Source organism: Bombina bombina, chromosome 2, assembly GCF_027579735.1.
Source record: "Bombina bombina isolate aBomBom1 chromosome 2, aBomBom1.pri, whole genome shotgun sequence".
Taxonomy (NCBI): Eukaryota; Metazoa; Chordata; class Amphibia; order Anura; family Bombinatoridae; genus Bombina; species Bombina bombina.
In genome coordinates this window covers 1,154,014,189-1,154,038,086 of record NC_069500.1, presented here as the reverse complement: position 1 = coordinate 1,154,038,086, position 23,898 = coordinate 1,154,014,189, and the positions used below count along the sequence as shown (strand labels likewise).

Here is a 23,898-nt window from a genome sequence, read left to right as displayed (position 1 = left end):
TATGTCCCTGGGTGGCAATTTGCCAGAGAACAAACTATTGTTCATTCCTGTAGAGCCCCTCTACTTGTTGCTAATATATATATATATATATATATATATATATATATATATATATATATATATATATATATATATATATATATATATATATATATATATATATATATATATATATATACATATTTAATGTTTGTTTTGTTTTTGATAAACAAAATAAATAAAAGAAAACACAGACTGCATAGTGTTTGCTTCTCTCATGTACTGCAGATTATATGTTCTCTTTTTTTAAATTATTCTGTTAAAACACTCAGGGACTATTTTTAGGATTGTAATGGCAGTTATTTGATTACATTTGTGGAACAATTAATTCCCATGTAAAGATTTCTTAGTGGATTTAACACTCATCTAATTATTACATTGATTACCTGACTAGCAAACAAAGACAGAATATTAAGTCACCTCACTATACTTGTTTTCTCCTGTGTTCTCTAGCAGAAGTATAATTCCGTAACTGTACAGTCTTACATTCATAACATATCTTGGTTTGTTAATATGCTTTGTTCTCTTTGTATCATTTGTTGAAAATCATACCTAGGTATGTTAAGAGCTGCTGAGCTTATATGCCTCATGTTATTGGCTTGCCCGTGTTCATTGCTGTTTCTTTGACAAAGTACACCAAGAGAATAAAGTAAAGTATATAATATAAGTAAATGGAAAAGTTGTTTAAAATTGTATGCTCTGTCTGAATCTTTAAAGAATATTTTTGGGTTTTATGTTTCTTCTAGTTTAATATTTATCACAAGTACTTTAAAAATATGTGCTACATTGAAAGGTATCAGTATATATCAGACCAGCACACAGAGCTAAGGGCAGGCAACTGTGGAGCACTGCCCAATCCAATAAATAGTAGCAAAAAAAAGAAAAAAGTAGCAGAACTACATAAAAATCTTCCTTTATTAACACATAATGGAGATCCAAAAAACAAAGCAACATTTTAGGGCAAACCCCTTAATCTTGTTAATATGACATCACAACCCTTTATCCTATGTATACCCAAAAGTGTAAAGTGATTTTACCTTTTGTAGTACAAATACGCCACCTAGAGGGTCACATATAAAAATTGTATAAGTAAGAATGTAAAGGTAGAAAGCTAGGAAACTAGGAAAAGCTAGGAAAATCATAGACAGCCTAAAATAGTATACAGCAGAAAGATGCAAGTTAATGAAAACATACTGATTAACATCCCTATTCTTACCTCTGGGGCTAAAGGTGTCTAACCTATAAATCCAGTAAGTTTCACGTTTACATCAGTTATGTTTTCAAGTAATTGACAACATGCCGAAACCTTGTCTAGGCATGCTGTCAATTACTTTGAAACATAACTGATTTATCCCATGACCATCTTCAATAAAATTACAAGCTACTGGGGGCAGATAAAACCTTGCATTATGTTAATTAATATGGTCCCTAAGACTTCTAGTTTTCTATCCCACATAGACAAGCCCACAAGGGCATTTTATTAAATAAAACAAAAAACTGGTTTTACAGGTATAATATCCTTTGAGATCAAACTTAGAGCCAGAGTGGGGATGTACAAAGTGAGAGCCTTTAATCATACAAGTACAACTAGAACAACCAAAGCAAGAAAAAAAATCCTTGTTTTGTTATGTTATATACCTTTGTTAGCTATTTTTAAGCGGAGCAATATCTGATTTAATTAGTTTGTTGCATAAATTATTATTCTGTTTATAGGCCAGAATCAGTAATTGTTGGAATTCCTTCACTGTGGGATTACAGGCACTCAATAAATATTAATGTTTACATATGATTTTGTTAATAAATGTAGACTAATTTGAATATTTGGTGTTTTTTTTTGGAACATTCAAAAAAGTTTACATTTATTTAAAAAATTGAACATAAACATTGGAATGTATTGGTACCTTTACTTTTTTACTACTATATTGAAAAGGACATAAAAGGGAATTAATAAAATGTGCTAATGAGCTAAACGCATTTTTTTCATTGCACTACTGTTCTATATCCATTTTATAATTAGAAGTTTTATGGTGTTTTATTTCTTAGCTGAGTCATATTATATATTAATAAATTATATTATTATACAACTATATTAATATACACTTTAGAGTTATTTTGCATTATGCTTGTGCAGCACATGGTTTATATTTATATATAAATATATATTTGCTTCCCAGCTAGATATTACCTACAGTGACCTTGCAAAAACAACATTTTTACTATGAACATATTTTAGGCAGATAAGGGATTAGCTTCTTTGAATAAATGAGTTTTAATGATTTTCCAGATATTTTGAGATGGATGAATGATAGTTATAAAGGGAATTCAATAAGGTGGAAAATGGAGGATGTGACTGTGGACGGTTGAGATATTATTTAAAACAAAGGTAGAAATATAAAGGGAGATGCATTAGTAAAGGCATTACAGGTTGCAGTCAGGGTGTTGAACTCTACTGTGCTAGATATAGGAAGCTAGTTCAAGAGTGGAACAGCTAATGCTGAATGATGCATTATCTTTGCTAGTGTCAAAATGGCAATTAAAATAGTTAGAAGGGGAAAGACAGGAGAATTAAATGCTATGTCATACAGTGTTTCAAAAAGGGTGAGAAAAGTGACTTGAATATCATCAGTATAAATGCCTCAAGGTAATATTAGACAGATAAACAATGTTCCCAGCTAGGGAACCTGTGTGTCCATCTATTCATGGTGAATTATTGAGGGATCAATAAGGCCTGTCTTTCCCCCACAATTAATTAGTTTGTCTGCTGCTTCTTAAAGGGCCATTAAACCCAAAAAAATTATTTCACGATTCAGATAGACAATACAATTTTAAACAACATTCCAATTTACATCAATTATATAATTTGATGCAATCTTTGTATATATTTTGTTAAAGAAATAGCAATGCACATTGGTGAGACAATCACATGAGACCTCTATGTGCAACCACCAATCAGAAGCTACTGAGCATATCTAGATATGCTTTTCAGGAAAGAATATCAAGAGAATGAAGCAAATTAGATAATAGAAGTAAATTAGAAAGTTGTTTAAAACGGTATTCTCTATCTGAATCATGAAAGAAAAAATGTGGGTTTAATGTCCCTTTAACTTGCAGAAAACAAGTGTTAGACCACAAGGGCTCCAAAGCAATCTTCATAGTTTATATTGATATCCAAATGAGCTGATTAAATTAAAATCAGAGGTGGATAAGGGCAGAGGAACTCAACGGGGCCTCAACAGATAAAATGAGCGATATTTTGCACTCCACTTTTAATCTAGCCCTTTATCTTTACAGTAGAATATCTCTTTAATTATCAGCCAGAAAATAATCTCTTATGTTCAAAACCATTTGATGGCTACAGTACATAATTGCTTTGTGTATATATATATATATATATATATATATTTTTTTTTTTTTTTAAACAGACTTGTAAGGATTCGGTACTTAATTAAAATATCTTGTAGTTCAATTGACTAGAAACTACAAAATGTCATGTTTAAAACAATATTTAGAACTTTAGTGTATTCTTTTAATGTGGTAACAAATTATAGAAAACATATTCTACACACATTATTTATTTCCCTAAGTTACAAGTAAATTATAATGTTATTAAATTATTGTCCGTGCTAAAGGAACATGCATCAATACTATTCCATGTACATTTACTTGACGCACATAACACAGCACTATATAAAGGTGATTTTGTTGTTGCACTGAGGTGAAGAACACAGTGCTGCTCAATTACAAGTCAGGTTAAGAGAGCAAATAACAGCAGGGAATAAAAAGATATCTCAGCAATACAGAATAAAATCACAACTCTTCAAACTTCAATAATAGTCTGTCATGGTCATAAAAACTCTTCTTTTAGTCCCTCATCTTCAGCTTCACTCAGACAAAATAAAAAAAATAAAAATGAAATGGGTGTTTTGTGCTGTGTGTTATTTATTGCAAAATTTAGAGTGTCTCGGCTTTTGGAAAAAAAAATAAAAAATGTTTAAGGCTAAATTCAGCCATACATTTAAAAAAATGGAAATAGTTAAATATGATTTCAAAAACACATATAAAGATTTTGTTTTTCTCTTGGATGTTTCTATGCTAAAACAATTCAGTAACCTGCATATTAAATTATGTTACAATATAACACACAGTGACGCAGACCTTTCAACCATTTCTTGCAGCATCTGGAGATACGGGTGTTTTATTTTCTGCATTGTGTACAATCAGAGGGTACTTGCTAAATATACCTGAGAGCACACACTAATGCACAATTTTGACATTTGTACAAAAAAAGTACTGAATAACGGCTCTAAGTTATTTATTGGTTTGTGCATGTACACTTTGTGTGGCAGCACATGCATGCGCATGGTTTGGGGTGTACACTTGTGTACAAAGCTCATAGTGGTAGAGATATTGTAGAGGGCATGTGTGCATGATGATTTTTTGAGTTTTGTTGGCATTGCAGGAGTGAAGCCATAATGGGGCAGGCTTGTCAGACCGAGTCAGACAGAGATTGCTGAATCAGTTACAGTTTGTGTCAGTCGCATTGGGTGTGGGGCTAGGTTGGATAGGTCAAATGGTTTGGGGGGCTAGGTTGCTGTTAGGGTTAATTATGTTTGCAGTCTTGTTCATGGTTATGGATAATTACTATGCGGGATGAATCAGGCAGAGTTAATTACTGTTGTATGTTATTAATTGCTGTAGATAATTTAAAGGGACATGAAACCCCCATTTTTTTCTTTTATGATGTTGCAATTCTGCTGATTGATGGCTGCACATAGATGCCTCGTGTGATTGGCTCACCCATGTGCATTGCTATTTCTTCAACAAAGGATACCTAAATAATTAAGCAGATTAGATAATAGAAGTAAATTGGAATATTGTTTAAAATTGTATTCTCTACCTGAATAATAAAATATTTTTTTGTGTGTAGCGTCACTTTAACCCCAATTAGATTTATAATGTTGTGGATATGTTAGCCACATCTCATTTCAACACACCTTTTCAAAAGCAAATTATTTGTGTGCTTTATTATACAATTGATAATGTGATTAAAACAATTTGTGTGATATCATTCATCTGATGCATTTTATATAATTCATGAAATATTATTTATATAGGACTATGTCATACATGTTGTTATTTATGGTTTAAATGATAAAGTCCAAAAAAGTTACACTTTATAATTTTCTCTACCTGAAAAACTGTTTTAATAAAATATTTTATCAAAGCAATTTACATATTTTTTTAAAGCTATAAAGGAAATGCCATTTATAATATCACACTTGATATAACTGTTATAGCAATAGCAACACATCTATAACTAATAATAATGGGCAAAGAGAAAATGAATGACTTACTTGCAGGAGAGGTGCAAAGAATGTCAGATTTTCAAAGCAAAATATAACAATCTGTTTAGATAGTTTTAGATCAAATAATCACTAAGCTGGAGTATGAATAAGGTTCAGTAGAATAATAATCAGTCAATAGGCTCAAAGCATTTTAGGGTCAAGTAGGCTACTATAAAATGTATCTTCAGTACACCATTAAAAATAAAAATACACTTTATACACATACACATTTTATACACCTATGTCCCTAAGGTAATGTCCCCTTCACATTTTGCTCTTCTTAGAGAAATTTCACAGATAATGTTATTGATGACTCTGTTAGCTTCAAAAAAGTTAGTAGAAAATGTGGCTATTTGTTACTGCTTAAAGGGATAGAAAAGTCAAAATGAAACTTGCATGATTCAGATAGAGCATGTCATTTTAAGACACTTTTAAATTCACTTCTATTTTCATATGTGCTTTGTTCTTTTGGTATCCCTTGTTAAAAAAAGAGTATGCACATATCCTACACTAGCGGAAGCTAATTGCTAGTTGGTGCCTCTTGTGATTGGCTAACTAGATGTGTTCATTAAACTGCCAGTAGTGCAATGATGTTCCTTTAGCAAAGGATAACAAGAGAATTAAGCAAAATTGATAATAGAAGTAAAAAGGAAAGTTGTTTAAAATCATATGCTCTATCCAAATTATGAAAGAACATTTTGGGGTTTCCTGTCCCTTTAATAAAGAACATTGATTGAACTGTATACATTTAGTGAATGCAATTTTAATATGTGATTTGCACATATTAAATACATTAACCTACCTCACAGTTTATTTATCTTATTGATTAATACAAACATATCTTTAGATTTGCTGTTTATTTTCCGTTTCACGTTATAGATTTATTATAAAATTATCTCACCTACGAAAAAATGTAATTATATTTGTGTTCCCCATTACTGAGATGCCGTTTGGACATTCCATGCTGTCCTAAAATGTTATAAGTGCATGAAAGAGCAGCTGTTAAATGTGTTAAACCTATTTTTCTTTGTGAAAAGTTATGTAAACTGGTTTAATTTTAGGGTGAAATGAGCAGGATGGACCTGACTGTGCGCATCTACTTTGTGCGATTTTTGCTCATTGGCTATTAGGAACAGCTCCCACATTTTGTTTTTGCAAAATACTGTAATATATTTTAAAAAAATAATTATTAAAAACCATGTCCCTTTAAGACCCATGAGTAGGTTTTTGTACAATTATGCATCTCCTGTTAGTTACAATATGAGTTTAAACAGATCCTTTGGTAAAAACAAATATGTTAAATCAAAGTAAACATAAAAAGAAACAGCAAAACAACTTACATGTTTTCTTGCAGTTAGAAATGTTTAGCTACTGCCCTCAGTGTGGTAAGAGAGCTGACACCTTGGCAACTTAGATTACATTCTAACTGACCTGAGCATGGGAAAATCTGACTCTCTTTTATCTAGTCTATTTTCTTTATAGTAAACCAGCTCATGTTACTTCAAAAGTTTTATGATATCAGGCTAGAAAAACCTTCCTGTAGACTAGAGACCACAGCCCCCTTGTAGGGCTGTGTAATGGACACTGCACAAATATTGTGTAACAATAGAAATTTAAGATCAAATCTATTTAAAATGACGAATAATACATATTGTAATGATTTCTATTAAATATAAGCCAATGCTTAGTAATTTTTCATTACAACAATGAATTAAGTTGTTTACCAACAGCCCTTTAAACTGATATTTTTGTTATAGTACCATGATAACAAAAAAATGTTCTTTGTTCCATCTAAATGAGAATATTTCAAAATGTATTATAGTGCAATTAAAAAAACAAAATATACCAACTTTACCTTTAGGGGTTTCCCCTATCATCCAAAGAGTAGTAGAGATCAATAATTAAGTTGGACCCAACCAATCACTCCCCTTTAGTTTTACTTTAAATTAAAAAAAAAAAAGGTTTAATTTTTTTCTGCAAAATAATTATTTTCAATATATTTTATTGCTGCAGTTTCATTATGTCTGTTTGAGCAATACTTTTACATGTTTATTTGTTGTCCTTTAATATGTAATTAAAATTATAATTATCTGATTATCTCTGTTTCGTATTATCAAAAACTGTTCTTACTTGTTGGCTTTTAGCATTACACACTCTGTAACAGTTAATCTTCATTTACCCTTCACTTAAGGACTCACTTTCAGTCAGTGTTGGCCATGAACAGTTGTCTTTTTTTTCTTGTTTGAAAACACAACATGTCCAGTCAGCAATTAGACAGCTCAGAAAACATTATTTCCCTCAGCCTTGCCAATGACGTTAATTACATTCTGTTCCATTTTCTATAATCTCTCTCCCTACTGTCTTTTAGTTTAACCCACACTATAATGGTCAATTTCCATTTTTTTTTCTTCTATTGATAGTCATTTGGTTTTGTTAACTATGAGTTTTCTATTTCTTGTTTATAATATAAAATCCTGACAGCTTGATGTAAGTATATCATTATGGTGATCATTGTAGAAGTTCTGCTGCTTCAGCAACACATAAATCTAATTGTTTTTCTGCACCTTTTAATACCTTATAGAAAAATAGGAGGAAGAGCATCTATGTATTGCTGCTTCCATGCTGTTTACCCATTTAGAAATTGTTTTCAATTTACCAAGATGGCATTTTGGAAGATAGTTAAGCCAATTAACCAGAAAACACTACAACTGGAAGACAAATTAGTACTTCTAAAAGGATGACATTATGAAATCTTGTCAGTAATCCAAAGTTACTGCAGGGGACTGGAAAGTTAATAGAAGTTACAGAAAGAAATGAATTGCTGAGTGTTTTATAATGGTTCTAGTGACAAAAAAAAAATTCTAGCCATTTTCTTAAAACAGAAATGTATTATATTACTTCAGAAGGAAACTTAGCATAGACAATGTGAGTAATATGTATGTGACTGCTGACTAACCAATGGAATAAAACAGATACAGCAACGCCAGCTGGGACGTTTGCTCTGTGAACTGAAAAGCTCTCAATGGTATTGCAAAATGTACTGACCTGTAAAAATGCCTTCCTGTTAAATAGTAAATAAAGAAATTAGAATGACGTTGGATAGAAATGTGCAAACCTATTTGTGTTCAAGCAAATAGAAGATGCTATTGTGGCTGAACTATATATAGTACAAAAGGTTAAATTAGTGGGGGCTCCATTTAAGAATCTGTGAATGCGGCTCTTGGGCACCTTTGGCTGCAGGTTTGCTTATTAGACATCTACTTCTTAATACACTAACTCTGGCATTTTTTCAATCCCATCGGATTTGTCTGACTGGTGTGTTTGACAGCTCGTGAGCAACTTTACAATGCACCTTTCTTATAAAATTTACTTTGTTCTCTTCCTTTTCTGAAGAGTAAACCAATATAGGTTCAGGAACATGTATGTGTCCTTTTCACTAGGAAAATCTTTGCAACAACACATACCATTGCTACAAACGTTGTTGCAAAAACTGCTGTCAGAATTTATTCATCAACAAAGGATAACGAGAGAACAACGTAGATTTGAGTATAGAAGCAAAAAATAAAGTCTGCATGCTCTATCTAAAATAGCTGTTAGCTTTAATGTCAAGAGTAAAACAAACTAATATTCTGGCTTTATTGCATATGGAATTTGGGTAGCTTGAGTTTCAGTAGACCTTCTAATGGAATACTATACAAAGAAAAAAAAACATGCAAGTTTTATAAAAATATTTCCATCACAGGCTCAAATGTACTGAAAAAGGGACCAATACTGATTACCAAGAGTTCTCAGTAGCTGTGAAAATATGTGAAACATAAGCAAACCATTTGACTTATTTTACAATAATCCATGTTATACACTGAAGTAAGGTCAATGCAATGTAAATATTCGACTTACCCTTGCAAGACTTGTTCCTGTTGGAACCTTATAAGGCACATACTTCCTGTAAATGTGACCAACTCTGGAACAAGGGACATCAAACATTTCTCCTCCACACATCCATACCTAGAGGCAAACATCAAAATGTAAAATGTTGTATTATTTATAATCTCTGTTCTTTACATTGTTCTATCTCAGGGCATTTAAAAATGTAATCACAAATTGTAGTTAGTAGTTACCATGCCTGGAAGCATATCATAGACAAGTAACAAGATTTGCAGCTAAGCATTTTATTATTAGTAAATTACTAGTTCCAGAAAACATGTGAAATAAATAGGGGCTCCCCTTTATATATGAACATTTGTTATTAGCTATAAGTAATTAAACCTGTCACATAAATATGTGTAATGCATATGTTGGAAATTACTATTTAAGTTGCTTTTTTTAATAGTTTTTTTTTTGGTAAAATAATATTTGTGGCATGAAACCTTTTATTTGACTACATTTCAACTACACATAACAAAATAAAACTAGGACTTATACAATTAATTTATTAAATACAACTGTGCAACTGGGTATGTAACTATTTAAGATTTTGCACACTGGAAACACAATGTGATGCTAAATTTACAGTACAAATAATAGAAACACAGTTACTATAACCATAGAAACTATGGACTAGTGTTTAATATTTTACTAAATGTATTAGTATCACCTGTACTGATGCAACAGTAGCACACTATAACTGCCACCCCAGTGGGACAACTGTCATTTACACATATTTTCACTGGTGGATTGTAAAACCACTGGTCTAACTCAGCTGTACATTTCCTTGGAGTCTTTTACACCTTCTTTGCCTCTCAAAGCTCAATCTCTTTGTATAAACACTGGCTATCCACTTACTTATAATGCCGCGGGCAAATAACCAGCTACTGTAGATTTTCTTTAGAAGTGACAGGAGCCTTAGTGAAAGTGAGTAATGTGGGAATTATTGTGTACTTTAAAAAAACGCTTGTATTCAAAACCTTTTAGTTACACAGAAGACAGACATAACTAGCAGAATGTAGAATTTTGAAACTAACTGATACATCACCCATAGATTTAAATAATTACAAATTAAATTCTTGCATCTATGTATCTACAAAATAATAAGGTAATAAAACTTCATTAAATTACTTACAAACATGAACACTCAGGAATAATTTTATGAGCACAGATAATAAAATTCAATATCAACAATTGCAAAATAAAACCTCTTTTGTTCATTTAGGAGTTGACATGTCCAAAAGGAAAGAATTCAGGACTAGATTCTATGGTTATCACTATAAAAGATATAGGGACATCGTGTTTTTATAGCAGCACCAATGTAGAAAACTTAATCAAAATCTAACCACTATGATTTTGCTACATGAGGATTACATCACATCACAATTATTGAGAATTTAAAACAAAACAATAACTTTAAAGTCAAATAAGGTACTCAATTATATAAAATACTATTATAATTACCTTTCATATAAATGTTAACAAAACCAAAAAGTACTAAAGAAGAAAATGTGTCACCAAATCCCTCGATACAGGTTAATTAACAACTGTATCCAAATATCTAGCCTTATTTATTGTGTTAAATACATATTAAGAATTTTTGAAAATGGAAATAATTTGCTTTTGGGCGTCATAAGGAAAGAATTTAAAGGGATAGAAAACTCCAAATTAAACTTTCATGATTCAGATAGGGCATGTAATTTTAAACAACTTTCTAATTTACTTTTATCATCAGATTTGCTTTGTTCTCTTGGTATTCTTAGTTGAAAGCTAAACCTGGGTAGACTCGTTTGCTAATTTTTATGCCCTTGAAGGCTGCCTCTTATCTCAATGCATTTGACAGTTTTTCACAGCTATATTGCATTAGTTCATGTGTGTTATATAAATAACAATGTGCTCATGCATGTGGTTATGCAAAACTGCAGACTAGTAAATAAAGGGATTGTCTTTCTTTTTAAACAATAAAATTATTGGTGTTTACTATCCATTTAATAACTTGATTTAAAAAAAATAAAATAAATAACATTAAACTATTTTTGTATGATATTGTTAGATTACTAATTGATGTAAAATTTTGGTAATAAATTCTGTAAAACTAGGGTTTATAGATGTATTAACCAGCTGATTATTTATGCATTTTACAAAGGCTATTGAAAAGAAAATATTGTCAATTTCTAATGTAAGATTTTATTACAAAAGTAGTGAATCTTTGGGCAATTCCAAAACATATGAATTAAAGGGACAGTCTACACCAGAAGTTTTATTGTTTTAAAAGATAGATAATCCTTATTTTAGTCATTCCCTAGTTTTTTTTATAATCAACACAGTTAAATAAATACACTTTTTATATCTGTGATTATCTTGTATCTAAGCCTCTGCAAACTGCCCCCTTATTTCAGTTCTTTTGACAGACATGAATTTTAGCCTATCAGTGCTGGCTCCCTGGAACTTCACGTGCGTGAGCGCAGTGTTATCTATATGACACACATGAAGTAACACCCTCTAGTGGTGAAAAACTGTAAAAATGCCCTGAGAGAAGAGGCGGCCTTCAAGGTCTTAGAAATTAGCATATGAACCTCCTAGGTTTAGCTTTCAACTAAGAATACCAAGAGAACAAAGCAAAATTGGTGATAAAAGTAAATTGGAAAACTGTTTAAAATTACATGCCCTATCTGAATCATGAAAGTTTATTTTGGACTAGACTGTCCCTTTAAATTAGCCACTGGATTGTGACTCTATGGGCAAATACTATTTTCAGAGCTATTCCAGTTAGATAAAAGAGAAGGGAAATAATAAGCCTTACATAACAGCTTTAGATGGGATTCTCTCCAAGCTTAAAGGGACACTCAAGTCAAAATTAAACTTTTATTATTCAGATAGAGCATGCAATTTTAAACAACTTTCCAATTTACTTCCATTAAAAAAGTGAACAGTCTTTTTATATTTAAAGGGACAGTCAAGTCTAAAAAAACGTTCATGATTTAAATAGGGCATGCAATTTTAAACAACTTCCCAATTTACTTTTATCACCAAGTTGAAAGCTAAATCTAGGAGGTACATATGCTAATTTCTTAGACCTTGAAGACTGCCTATAATCTGAATGCATTTTGACCACTAGAGGGTATTAGTTCACATGTTTCATATAGATAACATTGAGCTCATGCACGTAAAGTGACCTAGGAGTGAGCACTGATTGGCTAAACTGCATGTCTGTCAAAAGAACTGAAATAAGGGGGCAGTCTGCTGAGGCTTAGATACAAGATAATTACAGAGGTAAAACGTGTATTATTATAAAAAGATAATTACAGAGGTAAAACGTGTATTATTATAACTGTGTTTGTATATGCAAAACTGGGGAATGGGTAATAAAGGGATTATCTTTCTTTTTAAACAACAAAAATTCTGGTGTTGACTGTCCCTTTAAACTTTTTAAATCACCAGCTCCTACTGAGCATGTGCAAGAATTCACAGAATAAGCGTATATGCATTTGTGATTGGCTGATGGCAGTCACATGGTACGTGTATGCATTTTTGATTGGCCAGTGGCGTCACTAGGGGGGTGCGGACCGCACCTGGGTGACACCCTCCAGGGGGTGACACCAAAAAAAATTTCATAGTTTGCGCACCTAAACCTTTTCTTCAGTGATTTATTTTAGAGTGCTCTGCTTATCTTTCATTTGATGTTCTGCTGAGCCAGGGAGCAGATGTAGGCATGAGCTTCATAATTAATGCAGTGCAGTTTACATATTTTGTATGTGTGTGTCTGAGTTTTTGTGTGTCTCAGTGTTTTTGTGTGTGTGTTTTTGTTTGTGTGTCTGAGTGTGTTTCAGAGTGTTTGTGTGTGCATCTGAGTATGTTTTTAAGTGTGTCTGAGTGTTTGCCTGTGTTTTTGTGTGTGTCTGCTTTCTGGGGGGGGTGACACCATGACTTACCGCACCGGGTGGCACCAATCCTAGTGACGCCACTGTGATTGGCTGATGGCTGTCACATGGAACAGGGGGAGTGGAAATAGACATAACTTTTAAAATTGTCAGAAAAAAAAATCTACTACATTGGCTTGTTATCTTGCATTTGTTGATTATGCAAATCTACTGTGTTGACTGGTCCTTTAAGATAACCTAGCCTTTTTGGTTCTAGAAAGGCTAAAGCTTGTCACTTGGAAGAGCACATCAATAAACAGAGGCTTTTCCCAGTATTTTATCTATATTTCAGATGCCATCTGCCTGATGAAGTAAATTTTACCAATAATAATTAGAGAGTGAACCCAGTCTAACTAGTTTAAATCCTTTTTCTAACAAATCGTAATTTAGATTAATTAAAAAAAAAGTCTAAACTAATAATAAGAAATTGATGATTTGTAAAAAAGTGAAAAATCTTTGTTGGCGACTGCAAGATTATAAATTTGCTTTAATGTTTCAAAGGGTTTAATAAGGTTGTTTTGAAAACCAATCAGTTGTTCAGTATAGACTAAAACTAGCCTTATCCATCTCTTAAACACTTCAGACTGAAGATCTTCTATATACTACAGATTACCAGTTAAATACATAAAGATGTATTTTTAGCTTTTTGCAGTTTTTTTTTCTGAACAGTGATTTTATTTTGAAAAATAGTTATGCCCTATGTTATATTCTATAGCTATTTCACTCCATAGATATTTGTGAGTATTAGTTAACTCATGGATACCCCCCCCCCATTCCACAAGAATTGTTTTACTTGAGAATTTACCATCTTTACATCCATTTTAACTAAAACATTGTGAGATTTTCCTTGATATATAATGTTTTTTGTAAAAATTACCATTTTGATCAGATTTTTTTAAATAAAGATCACGGAAGTGAAAGGATCCAGCTGCTAATGACCGAACATTAAAGATAAAAAGTAACTTTTATTGATGTGCTATAAAACGACTATACGGAAAGTCAGTGAAGTGACTACTGTATATCAAAGCCAGCTGAACTGCTAACAGCACATATCAAACAATCAACATGTTTCGTGCCATTACAGCACTTCCTCAGATTTATTTTACCTGTAAGTAAAAGTTATTCCACTTTCTTAAAATGTCACTTCAGATTTTGGAAAATTAACAAAATGCATGTGTTATTTGTAATAAAATTTTAATATTTTTCTTTCAATCTCTGACAAATAAAAGCAAGTCATCCTCATAAATAGAAACTTTAACTCAATAACGATATAATGCAAATTGAAATTTTCTTTTCTATATACATATTAGAAAAGTGTAATAAAAAAAAAAAATGGATGAATAGTTCTGCTTGGAATTTTGGTAGAAAGTTGGATCTTCTAACTAGCTAGTGCAGTTAAAAAAATAAAAGTGCAAGTTAATCAGAGTAGTATTTCCAACATATTTTGTTTGAAACCCAACATTTGCTTTCTTTTTATGCATATCAATTCTAAGAATAGAAAACATTTTTTCAGTGTGTACATGGTACTGATTTTTAGATCAAATTATTGTGAGTTCTATACATTTTAGGAATGAAAGGAAAGCAGCATTATTTTTTCATAAAATAAAGTTATTTATTATAACATCTTTAAAACAGAATTGGACAGGATCACAGCAATGTGAAAGCAGACCAGCAATCCTAATGACTGTTATCAGGATTGTTGGTGTGCTTTCTCAATGTTGTGAGCCTAACTGAATCTGTTTAAGTACAATGAGTCATCAACCTTAGGATGTTGGCATCCAAAATGCATTACTCTGTAATATTGAATTTTGGATCACACTCATTTGTAGAATTCAACAATTCTTTTTAATATCACTACTCATTTGATCCACCCCTCCCAGAATGTCAGCTGTTATAAATATTGTTATCAAATGCAGAAATAAAATGCTAATATCAATGATGAATAGGTTACACAAAACAGACCAAAGTTCTGACCCCTGAGGAACACCTCTACAATTGCCCCTCCTTAATCTGCCATCTTTACTAATGCCAGCATTATCCCCACTTAACAATACAAACTATATATTCATGTTTTTTGGGAGGAATTTAAATTCTGGCATTAACATATGTTTTCTCCGACTGAATACAGATACAGTATGTATGCCATATCCACCTTAATTGACAGCTGTCTGGGTGCTGCAAGTGTATCCGAATAAGCCTTTGCTTTGAAAAACTATTTACTCCTTATTTCTACATGGTCCTTTTATTTATATTCACACAGATTAGTAAATTGTTAATATTTGATAACTGTAAAAATTGTGTTTATCAGATACTTCTTTTGTATCCCTGTGTCTTGGTTTTTTAAGAGTAGCATACAATGAAAACCTTTTGACTCATTCCAATTAAACACTACAGCATGGTAGTGCCATCTTACTAAAAAAAAATTCAATTTAGTTGCATTCTATTGTTAATTTTGCTTTAGATATGATGCAAGTTAATTAAATAAATGTATCCCCTTTAAAGGTACTGTAAAGTTTTAAATACTAAAGGCCAGGGGCGCGATCCGATATAGATCGTAGTTTGCGGCGAAAGTGAGGGAACCCACGTCGCCCGCAGTTTCAGCTCGCAACTCGAGCTATCCCATATACTGCGCCGTCAGATGCTAAAGTGCCGTAAGTCTGATAAACCAGCGATGTCCAGAAATCTGCGCAAGTACAAATTTCTGGCGTTGCCAGTGACTTACGGCACGTTAGAAACTGCCGGCGCCTACAAAACCTGACTAAAGTCTAAATCACCCGCACTGTCTAACACGCCTCCCTAACATAGCCCGACACGTCTAACCCTCTATCCGCTATCCCCCCTCACTATCCTAACAATAAAATATGTATTAACCCCTAAACCGCCGCTCCCAGACCCCGCCGCAACCTAATAAAGTTATTAACCCCTAAACCGCCGCCAGCTATATTAAATCTATAACCCCCTAAAGTGAGCCCCTACCCCGCCGCTATCTATTTTAAAATTATTAACCCCTAATCTAATCCCCCTACACCGCCGCCAGCTATATTAACTATATTAACCCTAATTATATTAGGGTTAATATAGTTAATATAATTATTATATTATATATATTAACTATATTAACCCTAATTATATTAGGGTTAATATAGTTAATATCGTTATTATAATATATATATATATATATATATATATATATATATATATATATATATATATATATATATATTAATATATATATTAAGTTTAGCAACCCCATCTAACTCTAACATCCCTAACTAAACTCTTATTAAAATAAATCTAATATTAATATTATTAATTAAAATATTCCTATTTAAATCTAAATACTTACCTATAAAATAAACCCTAAGATAGCTACAATATAATTAATAATTACATTACAGCTATGTTAGGGTTTATATTTATTTTACAAGTAAATTGTTAATTATTTTAACTAGGTATAATAGCTATTAAATAGTTATTAACTATTTAATAGCTACCTAGTTAAAATAATTACCCAATTACCTGTAAAATAAATCCTAACCTAAGTTACAAATACACCCACACTATCAATAAATTAAAGAAACTACAAATATCTATCTAAAAATACAATTAAATAAACTAAACTAAATTATAAAAAAAAAAAACACTAAATTACAAAAAATAAAAAAAAGATTACAAGATTTTTAAGCTAATTACACCTATTCTAAGCCCCCTAATAAAATAATAAAACCCCCCAAAATAAAACAATTCTCTACCCTATTCTAAATTAAAAAAAGTTCAAAGCTCTTTTACCTTACCAGCCCTTAAAAGGGCCTTTTGTGGGGGCATGCCCCAAAGAAAACTGCTCTTTTGCCTGAAAAAGAAAACACAATGCCACCCCCCAACATTACAACCCACCACCCACATACCCCTAATCTAACCCAAACCCCCCTTAAATAAACCTAACACTACCCCCCTGAAGATCTCCCTACCTTGTATTCACCCAGCCGGGCCGAACTCCTCATCCGATCCGGGCAATGTCTTCCAGCAAGCAGCAGTGAAGTCTTCTTCCATCCGGGCGATGTCTTGAAGCAAGCGGCAGAGAGTCTTCTTCCATCGGCGATGTCTTCAAGCAAATCGGCATCTTCAATCTTCTTTCTTCGCTCCTCCGCCGCGGAGCATCCATCCGGCACGACGACTTCCCGACGAATGAGGTTCCTTTAAATGACGTCATCCAAGATGGCGTCCGTCGAATTCCGATTGGCTGATAGGATTCTATCAGCCAATCGGAATTAAGGTAGAAAAATCTGATTGGCTGATTGAATCAGCCAATCAGATTCAAGTTCAATCCGATTAGCTGGCGGCGGGGTAGGTAGATTAAATTAGGGGTTAATAATTTTAATATAGATGGCGGCGGTGTAAGGGGTTCACATTAGGGGATAGATCAGTTAGATGGTGGCGGTTTTAGGGGCTCACAGTAGGGGGTTAGTTTATGTAAATGGCGGCGGTTTAGGGGTTAAATACTTTATTAGGGATTGCGGCGGGGGATCGCAGTTGACAGGGAGATAGACATTGCGCATGCGTTAGGTGTTAGGTTTTATTTAGCAGATCGCGGTTGACAGGGAGATAGACATTGCGCATGCGTTAGGTTTATTTTAGCAGCCAGTTTAGGGAGTTACGGGGCTCCAATAGTCAGCGTAAGGCTTCTTACGGCTGCTTTTTGTGGCGAGGTGAAAATGGAGTAAGATTTCTCCATTTTCGCCACGTAAGTCCTTACGCTGTATATTGGATACCAAACTGTGTGGGTTTGGTATACCTGCCTATGGCCCAAAAAACTACGGGCGACGGCAGAAATATACGCGCGTAACTTCTAGGTTACGCCGTATATAGGATACCAAACCCGCGCAAATATTGGCATCGCCAGCTTTTGCGGGCGACGATTTTTATCGGATCGACCCCCAGATTATAAGTGGAGTGCTAATTAACGCTCCTGCAGGAGTATTAATTGTACTAGAAGTATGGCTTTTTGTGCTTGTCAGGTTGCGCTGGTATTATGAGTTAAAAGTAAACTGTTTTTGCTCTCGTGCTAAACAGCCCAAAAAGACAAACTTAAAATATGGCTTGCGCATTCATGTATTCCCCCATAGAAGTCAATAGAGCAAAGAAATTGGGGAAAAAAACCTAACATCCTACTAGCGCACAAACTCCATTGCACGCTAACCCCGACATGAAAATATGAATATTTCACATTTCAATGTTCATCATATTCAGGAATATACAGTATCTATCTATCAATCTATCTATCTATCCATACATATATATAAATCACCTAAGCTCATATTTTCAAATTGGGATCTTGGTCACACAATATGGCCATATTTTGCTTAAGCCCGTCACCAATTTACAAGGTGTCCCAATGTTGACTGGTCCTAACACTGCAATGTGATGCCTTTTTGGGCTGTAACATTCCTGCTTTTACTATGCATCTAAGAATGAGCCTCTCTGGCTTTATACCCACTTCCAATGTACTATAATGAGAGCACCTGAGCAACTGGGTTGGTGGGGTGGGGTGGGGTGCTAGAAACCATGAAGATAGTTAGTCTTCCTTTAAATACAAATACAAATGTTTCTGCACACCTTACAAAATTATTTTATTAATATTACTTCTTAGGGGTGCAAGCAACCAAACAAATAATTTCACAAAATAGCATTGCGCTTTACTGGTAATATCAGCACACATTTGGTGGACAGCAAATATCGAGCTTAGGAAAGCACTATTTTCAGCTGCACTCGTTATCTAGATGGTGATTTTATGAGTGTAAGTCTACTTTGTAATGTATGAATTGACACAAAGAAGAAGGCGCCACAATGGTGCAAAATCAATGTGATAGGGATCACGCACACGCAGAATTCATCATACTCACAAAGTATATGACACTTGAGAAGTTTATTTTTTACAACATTTTTTGTTTCGCAAAACAGTTAACCAGAGTTCTTTTGGACACGGTAATCACTCTAGCGTAAATAGTGATTGCGCTCAAGCAATCGCGTTTACTTTCAACTCGTAATACCAGTGGTAAATCCGACAAGCGCAAACACACGCGATAAACCCCTTACCGCTTGTGTGCAAAATTTAATGCTCCACTCATAATCTGCTCCAAATACATTTCATGCACCTCCCTCTAATCATGGGTGCTGCCCTTTTCGATCCTGCAAGCATCTGAAGGAGAGTTGCTGCACATGCGCAAACAAGTCAGCACTGGAATGTAGCTTTTACAATATATTCAGTATTTAATGTTCCTTTTAAAGCTAATGGTTATTTTCTTATCTTACATTGTTTAGATAAATATTTGATAGATAATCAATACCTGTAGCTCCTTTCATACAATAAAATAAGGTATAATGATCAATTTGAACAACAAACTGCCTTTTTTATTTTATTTATTTTTTTACAAAATCCATAACATTCTACTTTGCATTAAATATATTGTGTTTGATTTGTACTATGACATAATCATTGCTGTATTTTGTTCTTTGTTTTTTTATTATTAACTCAAGGTACTGGATTGAGACTCTGTTTAAAATTGATAACTTTATAATGTATGTGTATCAAGAAATACTTCCCTATCTGATTACAGTGTTCTACATAACATGCACAGCACATCATTTGTAATGAAACAACATAAATCACGGTTCTTTGATAAAGTGACAGCCAACTCTGCATAATCTGCATATTTTAAACATTTCCCCCTTACTGTTTTTTAAGACCCAGAACTATCGCTTTTGTCTAATGTTGATTACTTTTCAACTTTTGAAGCATATTGCAAGTATAGTATATTGCTCTGAACACTTTTTAAACAGTAACATGGGCAGATATTATACATACAGTAGTTGTTACATATAAATCACAGTAGAGTGTATTGTGAATAAATCTAGTGGTGGTAGTCAACTATGCCAATCACACAGCGCCTGCAGTAATTCACTCTTTTATTTCTCCTTTGAAAGTAAGTTTTAAATTACAAAAATAAATGCTCTTTCTTGCTTTGTCTTGCACAGTGGAGCAGACTTTACTCTTTCTAATGTCTATTCTGCCCCCCTCCCCCTATTCAGACATGCTGATTTACTTTTTGTGGTGAATTTGAAATGTAATTATTGGTTGTTGGCTTGTCATAAAATATATTTATGATTTGGATGTTTGTGCTCTTTTAGCTTTAGTTGTGTTGAATGAAGGACTCTTTCTACTATTTGTAATTAAATTAACCCTTTAGACAACAGCAAATAATGTAGTAAAGATTAAAATATGTTAATCTTTTTTTTTTAATATATATACAAGATGATGTAGTATACAATACAATTAGACTTCTGCAATGTAATGGTGATTATATGAATAACATTAATAACCTTAACACTATTAATACTATATACTAGAAATATACTATTTGATTTCTCAATTCTGTAGCTATCCCTTTTGCACTGTCTAACCTTTGCCACTTAAAGGGACAGATAACAAATTATATTGTGCATATGAAAGAGTTAGTACTATTTATTTGAAAAAATACATAATGTTAAAGCTGTTTATTTTGATTTTGAGTTAGCAGGGACTGAAACGGAATCTTACTTTAAGGACTGAATGATAATTAGCTAAAAGGCAGTAGACAGTGATATGACTCACAAGGAAAAAACAAACAAAAACAGTACAATGCAATGTGCCCTTTCAACTTGCAACATCCATAACCCATTTCTGCACAAACCCAAAGAAACCTATATATCATAATCTACAAATATAATCTATTAGCGAGTCTAAAGTATAATCTTTCAAACTGTACACTCGAGGTAGCAAGCTAAAATAGTTCTTTTCAAACCTGTCCACAGACCACAGGCCAGAATTTCCAGGTTTACCTTGGATGAGAGCAGGTTAATAACCATGTTTACTAATAAGATGATTATTTTACCTGTGCTCCAGTTCATGTATCCTGAAAATCTGGCCTGTTAGGGAGGTCTGAGGACAGTTTTGAAAACCCCTGATCTAAACAAAATAATTAAAAAAAGAGAATGTTACTATTTTCATTTATCATGTCATTCCGGAACCACATTCAAAATCAGCCAAACTGCAGTTTTTCCCTCTAGATTTTCAGAAACCCTGGCTAGACCTGTACCATTTTTCTTTTTCTTTATAGACCCATAAATATCTATAATTAGAATAAGTTATAATACTGCACTGATACAGGACTGCAGATGTGCTAGACTCTAAGAGGCCAATTTCTCATTTGTCTGGTGGACATGATCCTGCTTCTTAACTCCTGTGCGGAAACAGGGGTATTTGGCCCCATTTGGGTCATGATAAAGCAGCCCCTAATAATCTACCTAATCTCTCTATTTTATAAAATACTTATAAACTATAAACTACCTACTCACATTGTCTGAACCATGTTCAAGGTTTGGCCACAAAACCATTATCCTCACTTACCGTTCACCTTTGCTTATTAAAAGGACAGTAAACACCTTATCATATCAACCAAGTCTTAACCCCTTAAGGAAAAGGCCATTTTTCAATTTCTTTCCCTTAAGGACCAGGGCTATTTTTATATTTCTGCGGTGTTTGTGTTTAGCTGTAATTTTCCTCTTACTCATTTACTGTACCCACACATATTATATGCAGTTTTTCTTTCCATTAAACAGACTTTCTAAAGATACCATTATTTTCATCATATCATATAATTTACAAAAAAAAAAAAAAATATGAGGAAAAAATGGAAAAAAAATAACTTTTTCTAACTTTGACCCCCAAAATCTGTTACACATCTACAATCACCAAAAAACACCCATGCTAAATAGTTTCTAAATTTTGTCCTGAGTTTAGAAATACCCAATGTTTACATGTTTGCTTTTTTTGCAAGTTATAGGGCAATAAATACAAGTAGCACTTTGCTATTTCCAAACCACTTTTTTTCAAAATTAGCGCTAGTTACATTGGGACACTGATAACTTTCAGGAATCCCTAAATATCCCTTGACATGTATATATTTGTTTTTAGAAGACATCCCAAAGTATTGATCAAGGCCCATTTTGGTATATTTCAAGCCACCATTTCACCGCCAAATGCGATCAAATAAATAAAATCGTTCACTTTTTCACAAATTTTTTCACAAACTTTAGGTTTCTCACTGAGATTATTTACAAACAACTTGTGCAATTATGGCATAAATTGTTGTAAATGCTTCTCTGGGAGCCCCTTTGTTCAGAAATATCAGACATATATGGCTTTGGCGTTGCTTTTTGGTAATTAGAAGGCCGCAAAATGCCACTGCGCATGTATTATGCCCAGCAGTGAAGGGGTTAATTAAAGAGTATGTATGGAGCTTCTGGGGTTAATTTTAGCTTTAGTGTAGTGTAGTAGACAACCCCAAGTATTGATCTAGGCCCATCTTGGTATATTTCATGCCACCATTTCACCGCCAAATGCGATCAAATAAAGAAAAATTTTACATTTTTCACGATTTTAGGTTTCTCACTGAAATTATTTACAAACAACTTGTGCAATTATGGCATACATGGTTGTAAATGCTTCTCTGGGATCCCCTTTGTTCAGAAATAGCAGACATATATGGCTTTGGCATTGCTTTTTGGTAATTAGAAGGGCGCTAAATGCTGCTGCGCATCACACGTGTATTATGCCCAGCAGTGCAGGGGTTAATTAGGTAGCTTGTAGGGAGCTTGCAGGGTTAATTTTAGCTTTAGTGTAGAGATCAGCCTCCCACCTGACACATCACACCTCCTGATCCCTCCCAAACAGCTCTCTTCCCTCCACCACCCCACAATTGCCCCCGCAATCTTAAGTACTGGCAGAAAGTCTGCCAGTACTAAAATAAAAAGGTCTCTCATAGAAACATAGAAACATAGATATTGACGGCAGATAAGAGCCATAGGCCCAGCAAGTCTGCCCGACCTTACCTAACAGTATAAACTTATCTAGTTCGTAGGATAGCCCTATGCTTGTCCCATGCATTTTTAAAGTCCCCCACAGTGTTTGTTGCTACTACCTCTTGAGGAAGTTTATTCCATAAATCAATCACTCATTCTGTAAAGAAGTGCTTCCTCAAATTACTTCTGAATCTACTACCCTTTAGCTTGAGCTCATGAGCCCTTGTTCTTGAATTTTCCATTTTATGTAAAATACCCACAGCCTCAGTTTTACTAAACCCTTTAATGTACTTGAAAGTTGCTATCATATCACCTCTTTCCCTTCTCTCCTCTAAGCTATACATATTTAGGTCATTGAGCCTATCCTGGTAAGTTTTATTTTTTAGACCATGTACCATTTTGGTAGCCCTCCTTTGCACAGATTCAAGTTTGTTAATATCCTTCTGAAGATATGGTCTCCAGAACTGCACACAATACTCAAGATGAGGCCTAACTAATGATCTATAAAGTGGCATAAGAACCTTACTATTTCTGCTGCAAATACCTCTACCAATACATCCAAGCATTCTGCTAGCCTTACTCGCTGCATTACTACATTGTTTACTAAGTTTTAAATCATCTGAAATAATAATTCCCAAGTCCTGTTCCTCGTCTGTAACAGTCAGTAAAGTGTCATTGAGTCTGTAATTAACATTTGGATTTTTCTTCCCTAAATGCATTATTTTACACTTTGCTGTGTTAAACTTTAGACCCCAGTCATTTGTCCAATCCTC

General features: G+C 33.4%; 1 protein-coding gene across 1 annotated transcript in view; it reads right to left on the bottom strand.

The window, feature by feature from the left end:
- Nucleotides 1-23,898, bottom strand: part of GALNTL6 (polypeptide N-acetylgalactosaminyltransferase like 6) — a 1,706,608-nt gene that overhangs the window by 179,456 nt on the left and 1,503,254 nt on the right. The window contains 1 exon segment of the mRNA XM_053700241.1: nucleotides 9,282-9,389. Within this exon segment, the coding sequence (XP_053556216.1) occupies nucleotides 9,282-9,389 (108 nt within the window).